The sequence below is a fragment of the Muscardinus avellanarius genome (assembly GCF_963383645.1).
Source record: "Muscardinus avellanarius genome assembly, chromosome: 1".
Lineage (NCBI taxonomy): Eukaryota > Metazoa > Chordata > Mammalia > Rodentia > Gliridae > Muscardinus > Muscardinus avellanarius.
In genome coordinates this window covers 63,266,210-63,279,071 of record NC_137786.1, presented here as the reverse complement: position 1 = coordinate 63,279,071, position 12,862 = coordinate 63,266,210, and the positions used below count along the sequence as shown (strand labels likewise).

At 42.6% G+C, this 12,862-nt stretch overlaps 1 protein-coding gene across 1 annotated transcript in view; it reads right to left on the bottom strand.

Annotated features, from left to right (window-relative positions):
- SV2C (synaptic vesicle glycoprotein 2C) overlaps positions 1 to 12,862 on the bottom strand; it is a gene marked incomplete at both ends in the record, with an annotated part of 160,975 nt that overhangs the window by 30,980 nt on the left and 117,133 nt on the right. Inside the window, 2 exons of the mRNA XM_080696350.1 lie at positions 2,450 to 2,539; positions 3,012 to 3,145. Of these exons, the coding sequence (XP_080552476.1) occupies positions 2,450 to 2,539; positions 3,012 to 3,145 (224 nt within the window). The remainder of the gene's footprint in view (positions 1 to 2,449; positions 2,540 to 3,011; positions 3,146 to 12,862) is intronic.

Sequence of the window (12,862 nt, the reverse complement as noted above, 5' to 3'; positions counted from 1 at the left end):
ATGTGTAGCTGTTCCCCCGGCCTGACTCAAGCAGTTTGTTTGCATTTTGCACAACTTGCCAGCATCCCAGAGGGCGATTCCACTGTGAGAAGCCAGGTTCTGAGGTTGGCTTTGACAAAAGAGGATTGGGGACCACTGCAGTTTTCAAATTGTACCAGGGAGACAGTAATCTCTTTCTGCTATGTGAAAAAAGATATCTACTTAACGAAAACTAATTTTGAGAGTTATGTATGATTTTTTAAAATACAGTCAGTTTAAAATTATCCAGATACAAATTATTTTGTGATATTCTAGTCTTTACTATTTTTATATGTCACAAGATATTTATTTATTTATTTATTTATTTATTTATTTATTTATTTATTTTTGGTGGTACTGGGGTTCCTGGAAGCCCTTCTACCTCTGGGCTACACTCCCAGACCTATTTTATATTTTTTATTTGGAAACAGGGTCTCTTAAGACAGCGAGGCGGGCTTTGAATCTGCGTGATCCTCTGTCTCCGCCTCCCAAGTGCGGGGATTACAAGCATGTGCCACCACGCCCGGCAGATATTTATTTATTTTTCTATTTATTTATTGGTACTGGGAATTGAATCCAGGGTACTCTACCACTGAGCTATACCCTACTTATGTTTTATTTTGAGATAGGGTCTCACTAAGTTGCTCAGGCTGGCCTCAAACTTGGGATCCTCCTGTCTTAGCCTCCTGAGTAGCTGGGCTTACAGGTGTGCACCACTGTGCTTGGCACGAGAATGTTATCATTTAACATTTTTCTTTTAAGAAGCTTCTACTTCTCCACTCATCAACATTTGTTTATTTACTCATTCGTTGGAACCCAGGGGAGATGCAAACATAAAATATGACGCCCTCCAAGCAACCGCCACACAGGGTGAGAAGCTGGTCTGGAGTTCTGAATAGGAGGGGAGAGAAATACTGCTCAACTTATTAATTACTTCTTTCTGTTTTTAAACTTTCAGCAAATAATTTTGTTAAGTATCTCAACGTCTCTTAGGGCCTCAGAGTTATGAAGACAAATTCTTGACATCTTAGAGAAAATATGGTAGGGCTGCTGTGAATACATGCCTTAGCATGTCATTCAGAAATGTCCTGGAACCTCGAGGCCAGAATTTACACACACACACACACACACACACACACACACACACACACACACAAACACACACACTCTCTCTCTCTCTCTTACATGTATGCACATATATTTGTAGGAACACAGATGTGAATATATTTATTTTTTTGTGGTACTGGAGATTGAGCCCAGGGGCATTCTACCTTCAAGTTACACTCCCAGCCCTTTTTTATTTTTTGTTTGGAAACAGGGTCTTGCTAGGTTGCTGAGATTCTATGTTGCTGAGGCTGTCGGCCAATCTGTGATCCTCCCAAGTACTAGGATTACAGGTATGACCACCACCCCTGGCGTATCTAAACATATATTGATTGCTGCTGTTTACTGAGTTCTCAGAATGTGCCAGACATAATTTTAGGTCCTTTACAAATGATATCTTATGCGACCCTTCCAACAACCCTGTCAGGGGATATTATAATTACTTTTAGACAAGAAGACTACAGTTGAGAACTTTGAAGTTATTTGTTCAGTTCATGCAGCCAATAAATGAATGAGCTGGGTTTTGAATCAGTACATGTGCTTTACCTAGGAGGCCCTGGGATGCTGTGAACTTTTTGGCTAAGCATCACATAGAAACAAGTTTCAGGCCGGTGGCTGGGGTGAGCGCAGTGGCCGGGCAGAGCAGAGGGGATGGCCATACAGAGGCCTGATTTTCTCTGACAGCAAGCCAACAAGAACCTGTTGGTGATCCCTACAACCAAGGGCCTCCTGTCTCTGATAATGAGCCTGAGTCAATATGTCTGAGATAAAAACATGGTCTTTTTGCTTTAACCCTGGCTCTCTGGTTGATGTTATTATTTAACCAGCCACAGAACTGTAGGGTTCTAGATAGGCATAGACAGGGTTGGGAACCTATGGGCCAAACCAGTGCTCTGCTCTGCCTTTCTGTGTAAATAATTGTTTATTGGAACACAGTCATACTAATTTGTTTATACAATGCCTAGGGCTGCTGATGGCAGAGTTAGTTCAGTATTTGTGAAGGAGGTTTAAAGGCTTGCAAAGTCTAAAGTGCTTGTCATCGCTGGGCGTGGTGGTGCACACTTGTAATCCCCGCGCTTGGGAGGTGGAGACAGGAGGATCGTGCTGATTCGAAGCCAGCCTCACTGGCTTAGGAGACCCTGTTTCCAAATTTAAAAATATATAAAATAGGTTTGGGAGTATAGCCCAGAGGTAGAAGGGTTTCCAGGAACCCCAGTACCACAAAAAATGAAATAAAAAAATTAAAAAATAAAATGCTTGCCATCTGGACCTTGACAGGAAACATTTCCTGAACGATGGAGTAGAGGATTCTGAGGGCCAGACTCACCGTGAAGACTTTCTCGGGCTGCCCCCGGGCCCGCATGTTGGTGTCGTGAATTAACTTCAGAATCATCCAAGCTTCATCATGCTTTCCAACCTGAGAAGTGTTGTAGACAGTGAGGCATGAGGAGTAACGCGCTTATACCTTCCCAATTCCCAACAATCATCCTGTCAGACCAAATGGGGTGTAATTGTGCCAAGATATTTAGATCATCTCATGAGAACAGACAGACAATCTGCACATGATTAAAAAAAGTGAGCAGTTCAAATAATGGGTCTAAAACTAGAAATAGGATCTGTGTCAGCACACTCCCATTTATAAAACAATAAACCACCTTCTTTTCATTGAGGGAGACATTACTTAAGAAGGAACAGGAGTGCTTTCTGGCCATGAGGCAGACTTTTCTAGTTGTTTAAAGCATGTCTCCAGGAAACCAAACCCTCCATAGTTCCACAGCAGGAAGGAAACATGAACCCCCCCAAAGCGGCAAACGTCCTTGTTAGAAATGAGCAAGGAACTCTGTCCGATATCTGTGAGCTACTCGAGTGTTTGCAATAGCAAGCATTACCTCCAACAAGAACCGGGGGCTCTCAGGCATGAAGGTGAGGGCCACCACAGAGGACACGCAGGGCAGCGCGCACACGATGACGAACACGCGCCAGCTGTGAAACTGGTAGGCTGAGCCCATGCTGAAGCTCCACCCTGCAAGAGGAGGACAGGAGAGTGAGGGCGCTTCTGCCAGATGCCTGTGGGGAACGTCACCATGGGGGTTTCCACCAGGCTTTGTTGGCCATGTCCTACCGTCCACAGAGGGATGAGCTGGTCCACCAGCTCAACCTCAGGTCCACCATTGGCAATGCTGAAAAGAAAGGCGCATGGAGCCAGAGGGGTTGGGTGTGAGTAGGGGTGCAGGCGGGCCCATGTGCAACCAAATTCCAAAGCCAGTGTTGTTTTGGGAGAATGCTTTTTCCGATAGGCCGCTGTTCCAGATAGCTCCTGTTTGAACTTCCAGACCACTCTGCACTCTTTTTACCCTGCTGCATGTTGGGAAACCCTTTAGGACTGCATGAATGGCTCCCAGCTAGGTATGAGTAGAGGATGCAGGACAAGAAAACAGAAATCCCTTCAAAAACAAAAAGATAGTCAATATTCAAAGGGGTATTAAAGTGGTTGAAAGCGAAACTCAAACATGGTTCTAAATAAGAAATGATGAGGCATAGCAAATCTAATTGAAAACAGAGAGGAGATTTGTAGATGCATAGATGAATTATGTTGGGGAAATTTGAATTTACAACAAGAGAGACATCAAGACTCTCTATGAACCAAACTCAGGTTAGTCTACATTCCTCCCCCAGGACGGCTCCGTAATTATTCAGTGTTCACACAGGAGCCACGTGAGGTTCTGGAGGAAATGTAACTCCCCGAAGGCCATGGAGCTGAAGCCTCATAGTAGAACCTTCCCCATGAGGATTCAAGAGAGGGCCGCACACCAAGACATCGCCCTGTGTGTGTCCCTCACTCACTACATTTGTTGGCAGTGATACAAATGACAATGACATGCAATATCAATCTCACATTAATGAGCTTTTCTGGGAATTTAATGTGCGAAGATGATAAAGATTGCTTAATTGATTATTTCACAAACTTTAGGGGAGTTTGATGGCTCTTGGTGGCACAAGTTCAAAAGTCTCACCGCTTCGAAATGCAGAAGTAATTCTATGATGGAGCAGAGAAAACATAACTTTCTCATTTCACATTTGATCTTAGAGCTTCAAATGAAGAACTTTTCTTCTCTCTTTTTTTTTTTTAGAAGCTTTCAATTTGGTTATTTTAAGCATCAGAAGAAAAATAAAAGCTTTTGGACACTGTGTTAAACTTCAGGCTACAGCACATTCCATAAAGTTGAGGGAGGAAGAACAAAGGCAAGAGAGGGGAAGGCTCCGGTGTCATTGTCTTAATACATTAGTGCAGAAAGAGAAGTTTTCCAAGGAGAAAGTTGCTGCAGTGAGTCGAGCAAGAAGCTTCTTGTGGTGGACAGATTAATGCTCCCTGCAAAAATGATGTTCTCTTCCTGCTCCTCAGACCTTGTGAATATGTTACATGCCAAGGGACAAGGCAAGTGTGATTCAGTGGAGGATTCTGAGAGACAGAGATTATCCTAGAATGTCTGGCTGGATCAAGTATAAATGCCAGCGTTCTAATAAGGCAAAGCGGGAAGTAGGAGAGTCAGAGTGAAAGAAGGAGAGGGCATGAGGGCAGCAGAGGTCAGACTGGAGAGAGATTTGAAGATGCTACGTTGCTAGCTTTGCAGAATGAGGAAGGGGCCACAAGCCCAGGAATGTAGGTGACTGGTAGAAACTGGAGTAAGTGAGAATTCATTCCTCCTAGCAACCCCGGAGGAGCCTCCGGAAGTCCTGCCAACTCAACTGGACTTCTGCCCTTCTGACGTATGTGATAATAAATGTGTTTTGGGTAAAGTCAAACATTTGTGGTGATTGCTGCAGTAGCAGTGGGGAATGGATGCACTGCTCTTTGGGGTTATAGCTCTATCACTAACTTGACTGATATAAACTAGAGAATTATAGGTCTTCTCCATGAAACCTCAGCCTCCCCATTTTGGCTGGGACGTCTGCAAATGCCCATCTGAAGCCGGTCTTAAGAACGTTGCCCTCCATTCTTTCTGCTACAGAACATCGATCACAATGGTGGCTGGAGAGATTGATTACGGTTTCCTGCCTGTCAAGGAAATTGGACAACACTCTAAACCCAGAAGAGAGCTAACTGATCCAGTGCCTGCTCTGCTCAGCTTAGAACAGAGCTCCTTCAGACATAGAAAGTCTTGTCCAGCAGCAGAAGTTCACCCCATACACTGATGTTCAGGTCCTTTACTGTTTCACTGGCTGTGAAGTTGGCCTTCTTGTCTCCTGCTCGGTATATATGTATGCATGTGTGCGTGCGTGCGTGAGTGCATGAGTGTGTGTATTGTGGTGGTGTCTCCTGTGTTATCTACCCAATTCTCTCTCCATTTATTCACAATATGCTTTTCTCCCAGTTTACAAAACTAGTTTGTACTTCTGTCCATCTCTCTTCCAATCTCCAGCAGCCAATCCCACCCTTTGCACTTGACATCACTTCCTGTTTCTTTGAGAAAAGAAATACAGAAAGAAGTACATCCGTCATCCCTCACTCCTGGGTGGCCTGCCTGCCCCTGCCATCTCCCTGCCTTCCCTGTGGTTACAGCGGATGACCAGTCCATGTGACAGTCCTAGGTCCCCCTGCCCATGTGGGTTTGGGAACCCAACCTCTCTCTCACAGAGACAGGACTCCTGTGATTAACTACCCCTCCTCTCCACCCCTCACCATCATGTCCTCTCACTCCATCCATCCATCCATCCATCCATCCATCCACGGTACTTCGGCAGGGACAGTCTACCTCTGAGCTATTCCCCCTGCCATATTTTACTTGTGTGTGTGTGGGGGGGGGCTGGGATTTAACTCAGGAGCATTATCTTTCTGAGCTGCACTCTTATACCTGTTTTATTCTTTATTTTGAAACAGGGTATCACTAAGTTGCAGGGGGCCTCACTAATTTGCTGAGGCTGGCTGCAAACTTGCGATCCTCCTATCTCAGCCTCCCAAGTACTGGAGTTACGAGCTCCTATTTTACTTTTTACTTTGAAACAGGGTATGTTCTCGCAGGCCATGCTAAGTTGCTGAGGCTGGCCTTGGCCCTGCCATCCTCCTACCTCAGCCTCCCAAGCAGGCTTCTCACTTTATTGCTGGGTCATTGCTGTGTTGTATTTCAGTTTGTGACTACAATGCAGTCTATCATGTACCAGTGAAAGGGTTGTTGAATTATTTCCAGTTTGTGGGGGGGGGCGGCTATAAACAAAGCTGCTATAAACATTTCACACAAGTTTTTTTGTGTGCCTCAAAGTTTTCTTTTGCTCCATGTAAATATGTAGAAGTAGGAGAGTTGAGTCACGTGATAAATTTCTCTCTATATAATTATATATAATATATAATATACTCTCTATATAACTTTGTAAAAGACTGCCAAGCTTTCCTATGGGGACATTTTGATTCTCACCAGGTCTGCTAGCTGCTGAGCATCCTTCCTGCCAGTTGTTAGGTTTTTTTTTTTTTTTAAGTCCTAACAGGTGTCTAGTAGAACCTCACTATCATTTAATTTTGTATTTCCCTAAACCTGGTAATATTTTCATTTACTTTTTGTCCATTTTTTCATATACCGAGTACCTGTATGTGTCAGTTGTATGCTGTGATGCAGAGGATAATGAGACCCATCCCCTGCCCTCCGGAGGTTGAGGCCCCTGGAAGACGTAGATTTGCCAACAGATACAATGTGCAACACAACCCATGCTAGACCCGGGAGGAAAGAGGTCAGTGAGATGGTGTCCTGTGGCAGGGAGGGGCAGAGGGGCAGAGTGATCTGTGCAGCCCCAGGAGACTTCCCTCCAGTTCTGGACAACTTATTTTTCCGATTTGAGCCTATGAACAAAGACAACAAAATCAAAACTACTCTGGGTTAGAGATAGAATTAAAATCAGTGCTTAGAAAGTAGATGAGAGGTAAGTGTGGTGGTGCAGTCCTTTAATCCCAGTACTTGGGAGACTGAGACAGGAGAATGGCAAGTTGGAGGCCAGACTTCACAACTTAGCTACACTTAGCAACTTAATAAGCCCCTGCATAAAAAAATTAAAAGGGTGGGGGATGGAACTCAGAGGTAGAATGTCCCTGGGTTGAATCCCAGTATGGAAGAAGAAGAAGAAGAAGAAGAAGAAGAAGAAGAAGAAGAAGAAGAAGAAGAAGAAGAAGAGGAGGAGGAGGAGGAGGAGGAGGAGGAGGAGGAGGAGGAGGAGGAGGAGGAGGAGGAGGAAGAAGACGATGGAGGAGGAATAGGAGGAGGAGGAGGAGGAGGAGGAAGAGGAGGAGGAGGAGGAGGAGGAGAAGAAGAAGAAGAAGAAGAAGAGGAGGAGGAGGAGGAGGAAGATGGAGGAGGAGGAGGAGGAGGAGGAGAAGAAGAAGAAGAAGAAGAAGAAGAAGAAGAAGAAGAAGAAGAAGAAGAAGAAGTAGTAGTAGTAGTAGTGGAGGAGGAGGAGGAGGAGGAGGAGGGGAAGAAGAAGAAGAAGGAAGAGAAGGAGGAGGAGGGAAGGAAGAAAAGGAGGAGGATAAGGAGGAAGAGGGAAAAGAAGGAGGAGGAAGGAAAAGGAGGAGGAGGAGAAGGAAGAAAGAAGAGGAGGAGGAGGATGGAGAAGAAGAAGAAGAAGAAGAAGAAGAAGAAGAAGAAGAAGAAGAAGAAGAAGAAGAAGGAGAAGAAGAGGAGGAGGAGGAGGAAGAAGATGGAGGAGGAGGAGGAGGAGGAGGAGGAGGAGGAGGAGGAGGAGGAGAAGAAGAAGAAGAAGAAGAAGAAGAAGAAGAAGAAGAGGTAGTAGTAGTAGTGGAGGAGGAGGAGGAGGAGGAGGGGAAGAAGAAGAAGGAAGAGAAGGAGGAGGAGGGAAGGAAGAAAAGGAGGAGGATAAGGAGGAAGAGGGAAAAGAAGGAGGAGGAAGGAAAAGGAGGAGGAGGAGAAGGAAGAAAGAAGAGGAGGAGGAGGATGGAGAAGAAGAAGAAGAAGAAGAAGAAGAAGAAGAAGAAGAAGAAGAAGAAGAAGAGGAGGAGGAGGAGGAGGAGGAGGAGGAGGAGGAGGAGGAGGACGACGACGACGACGACGACGACGACGACGACGACGACGTCAATGACATCACTATCCCTTTCCTACCAGATTACAACTGCCCTGACTTGAAGAGGGAGCAGAGCAGGAAGCAGTGGCGGGGACACTCTTCCCTTCCTATGACATGGCCATCCCTCTCCTCCCAGGAACCTAACACTGATTGGGTGAGACCCTGTGAACAGAATAGGAGATAGACACATGAGCATCCTGAGAAAGGACCCTGCAGGTGCTCTGAAAAACAATACAGAACCGTGAAGGGGTCAAACACTGACCACCATCAATCCTCAGCTGTGAGTCCCCGATGCCTCCTGAGCACCAGCGCAGGGCCTGAAGGTGAGAACTGAGCCAGGCCTACACCACCAACACGGGAAAGTGGAGCAGAGGACAGGAACGAGAGGGCAAGCCACGCTCCAAGGGAAAGCCGGCTGCAGCTCTTGGATACTCCGGCTGCACTTGGTGAAATGGATTCTTATAAGTGAACCCGTTTCACTGGCACCATGCCTTTTTTGTCTTAGGAAAAAATGATTCTTACAAAGTTGATGGTTCTCATTGTCCTTTGGACTTTGTTAAGATACTCATTAAAATGTCATACTGAGGGATTTATCTACGGATAATGTAAAGTCCACGTGAGGAAGGACCTCAATTAGGGTATTACAGAGAGCTGTGACTGCACGGCTCTAATCAGTGTGGTGCTAATAAGAGTGCACCGTGCCTTGAATAATAATCAGGGCCATTTGCCAGCCTCAAACTGATGTGCTCTGCCCTTGCGGAAGCCAGCTGCCTCCCCAGCCGCCTAGGTGCCAAGGCGAAAGTACAGGATGCACACAGAATGCTGGCTTTTGCAATTATTTCTGGGCTCTGTTCTGGTGGTTGGTAGCTATTCTGCTGATCTAAATTTGGTTGTCAGTTATGTGATATTATCAATGAACGGTCTTTGACATAAAAACAGATTTTAGGTATAAGTCATAGATCTAATGTGCTAAAAATTTTTTAAACATTGCTTGGGAGATTAATTTTAATAGCTATAAAGTAAATCACTTATGTTTCTGTCTATAGTCTTCACTCATGAGGCACATGTACCACTAAAATTCTCTTTTAAAGTGGCTTGAAAGCTGGGCGTGGTGGTGCACGCTTGTAATTCCAGTATTTGGGAGGCTGAGACAGGAGGGTCACGGTTCACAGACAGCCTCATCTACTTAGTGAGGCCCTTTACAACTCAGTGAGACCCTGTTTCAAAAATAAAAAGAATAAAAAATAGGGCTGGGTGTGTAGCTTGGAGGTAGAACGCCCCTGGGTTCCATACACACACACACACACACACACACACACACACACACACACACACACACACAAAGTGGATCGAAACTTATTTTCTTCAGTAAGAGAAACTTAGGTAGGGAATGATGATTAGATGAATTTCTAATTTTTTCTGACAGAAATAAAATTTTATAGCTTCAGTAGGCCACTGGTTTAAAATATAAATACTATATAATCAATATGAATTACTAATCCTTGGCTAGAAACTCAGGTTGTCAGGCATTCAATGTCATCTGCAACCTTGAGATTTAACTAGTTGCAGCTAGTTAAATCAGCAACTCTGTTGTTGATACCAGCAAAGATTTTTCATCTCCTTGTCCATTTGTATAAATAAATAAGTAAATGAATAAATTGGAAGTGTGTGAGAAGGCTAAGTAGAGATAGTTATATAATCTATAGTATAGCCATATGATAAGTATCATATAAATGTTGGAAAAGAATGAAGGAGATCTTTCCGATTTAACATGAAAAATGTCCAGGTCACATTGCTCAGTGAAAGAAGAAAAGCTTTTTTTTCCCAAAAAGCATAAATAGTAGTGATTTCATTTTTATACACACATAAAACATATCACTCGCTGTAGAAAATAAGAGGGTAGAAAATGCACTCAACAGTTCTAAATGGCTCCTTGAGGTAGGGGTAGGGACTCATAAGGACTTTCACTTTTGACATAATTTCTTTAATTTTTGAATATTATATCACTGGATATTACTTTTTAGTTGAAAAGGATAACAGAAAGCTTTTCAGAGTTGGAAGCCTTTAATTTTTGAGACTCAGGCACTGAGAGGAGAAGAGAGAAGAGAACTAGAATTAAAAGGGTGCAACTATTCAGTATTTTCTTTTTTTTAAAATTAATGTTGATTCTGATTGTGACAATTCTAAACACTGACAATATAGTACACATTTATGGATTCCAATGAGAAAGGGCCAGTCAACCCTGGTATATCTGGGCAGGCAAGAGAACAATATTCACAGACCTTTAATCTTGGCCTATAGCCCCAGCATTTTTATTTTCTAATCTTGGATTCCTGGGGCGCAGGCCAGTTGCTTCTTAAGCTGCAATCTGTGAGCACTTTTTCCAACTAAGATGCACAGAGCAATCAGCATCAATTGGCAGGGATCTGCCTATAGCACGCAGCCATGCCTGCAGGAAGTGAAAGCCAATTACATGTCCCAAGGAGACAGTCCAGGGGTTAAGTTTCCAACCAATTCTGTCTCTAAGAGCAGGCTTACGCAATAAGCCAACCTTTCCATTAGTCTTTTCTTCCCTTCATTCCTCTCCTCTCCTCTCCTCTTTTCTTCTGGGGATTAAACCCAGGATCCCATGCATGCCAGGCAAGTCCTCTACCACTGAGCTATACCGCCAATTCCTATTTCTGTGTCTGAGCTCTGGTCCTGCCCTTTGGAATGCAGAGTAAGCAGTCAACACTTAGGAAGTCACACTATGCCTCTACTTCCTGAATTTGACTTGTGATACTGACCACACTTTCGAAGAAGCAGATTTCCTGGTGACTTTTGAAACTTAAAAATTCATGGGCTTATTTTTCAGGGTTATTTATTTCACTCCAAATAAGCAAAGAGGGAATGAGGTTGCCTTTCCACACAGAGTTCCTGCTGCCAGCGTGTCAGATTGATTCAAGCATGGCGCTTCCCAAATTCCACTGAGAGAAAAAGTCCAAGGGTTGGAAGAAAAAAAAACCCCTAATAACTCTAATAGCATAAAATATGTGTGTATACATGCATCTTTGTGTTTCAAACAAGGGTCCTTTGGGATTTTCTCTTATACTTTATTATTATACTATATTATTTCTATATTCAATGATAGAATATTGATGTTATGATAATATAGGCCAATCAAAAACTTATTTTTTTCATTTCTTGGCAGTACTGGGAATTGAACCCAGGGCCTAATGTAAGCTGGTTATGTACTCTGCCATTGAGCTGTGTCCCCAGCCATTTAATGCAAATTTATACTACAAGAGCCTAGAGGTTAGTGAAATTTTGACTATATATAACCAAAGCTTATATTGTAAGTGCATGCAAGCTGGGTATGGTGATGTACACTTGTAATCCTGTACTTGGGAGGCGAGACAGAAAGTAGGGGCATAGCTCAGAGGTAGAATGCCTTCAGGCTAAACCCCCAGTGCCACAAAAAGAAAAAACAAAAAGCAGCGCACGTAAAGTCAGTTCATTAATCTATGGATGCACATTGTATGTATTCATGTGAAATCTTATAGCACATACAGGCACATGTAACTTTCCTCTTCTGTTTTACTTGAGTATTTATTTAAAACAAAATGTACATATTTACTCACACATATACATACAGATTTGTATTTGTATATAAATTTTGTGTAAGCTGATATCCATGGATGAATAATAAATCCATTGTGTTTCTTTTGTGAACTGTTACAGTCTTAGGAGACTGAAAAATAGGTAAAACTAAATATTGAGAATTCTCAAGGCAGATATATAAAACATTGGAGTTAAATAAAAGCCTAGAGCTAAATTCTTCCCTATATTGTCAAGTTATTTTTGACAAGATTTCCACGAACATTTGGTGGTGGAAATGATAATCTTTTAACTAAATATTTCAATTATTGTAGCTTTATATGGTTTGAAATCAGAAAATATATATCTTCTAGCTTTGTTCTTTTTCAAGATCGTTTTGGGTACCTAGACTCCATATTCCATATTAGGATAGATTTTTTTCTGAAAAATAAATATATAAATATATGATAGTTTCACCTAAAAAATAGAAAAAAATATTCTCTGGTAAGAAAGAAAGCAAAAAGAAATATTGAAATGTTATCTTTAAGTCATCAAAAGCTTGGTATCAGACAAATGAAACTGTTATGTGAGATTATCATTTTTAATTTTAGATAAACTGCCATAATACTAGATGTCAACTACTAAGCCAAGCATGGGAGGGAGGGATAGGGAGAGAATGGGGTGGGGATTGGGTGGGGGCTGACTGGGAAAAGTGTGCATGTATGTATACAAAAGTATGTATCCTACTATGATGTATGAATACAGTGCACCAATAAAATAAATAAATAAATTAAAAAAAAGAGAATTCTCACTTTAGGTAGAAAGTTAGAATAATAGACTACAGATAATTTCAGGGAGAATATACATATATATATTCTATACAATCATTTATATACACAATATATAAAATCAGACAGAGATATACAATAAGATATATATATATATATGATCTGTCTGATTGTAAAGTATTTGTAACCACAAGCAGTGGCGCCTCCCTGTAATGCCAGCTATTCAGGCAGCTGAGTAGAGAGAAAAACAAATTTAAGATCAGCCTGGGCAATTTAGTGAGACCCTATCTCAAACTAAAATAAAAGTGGCTAGG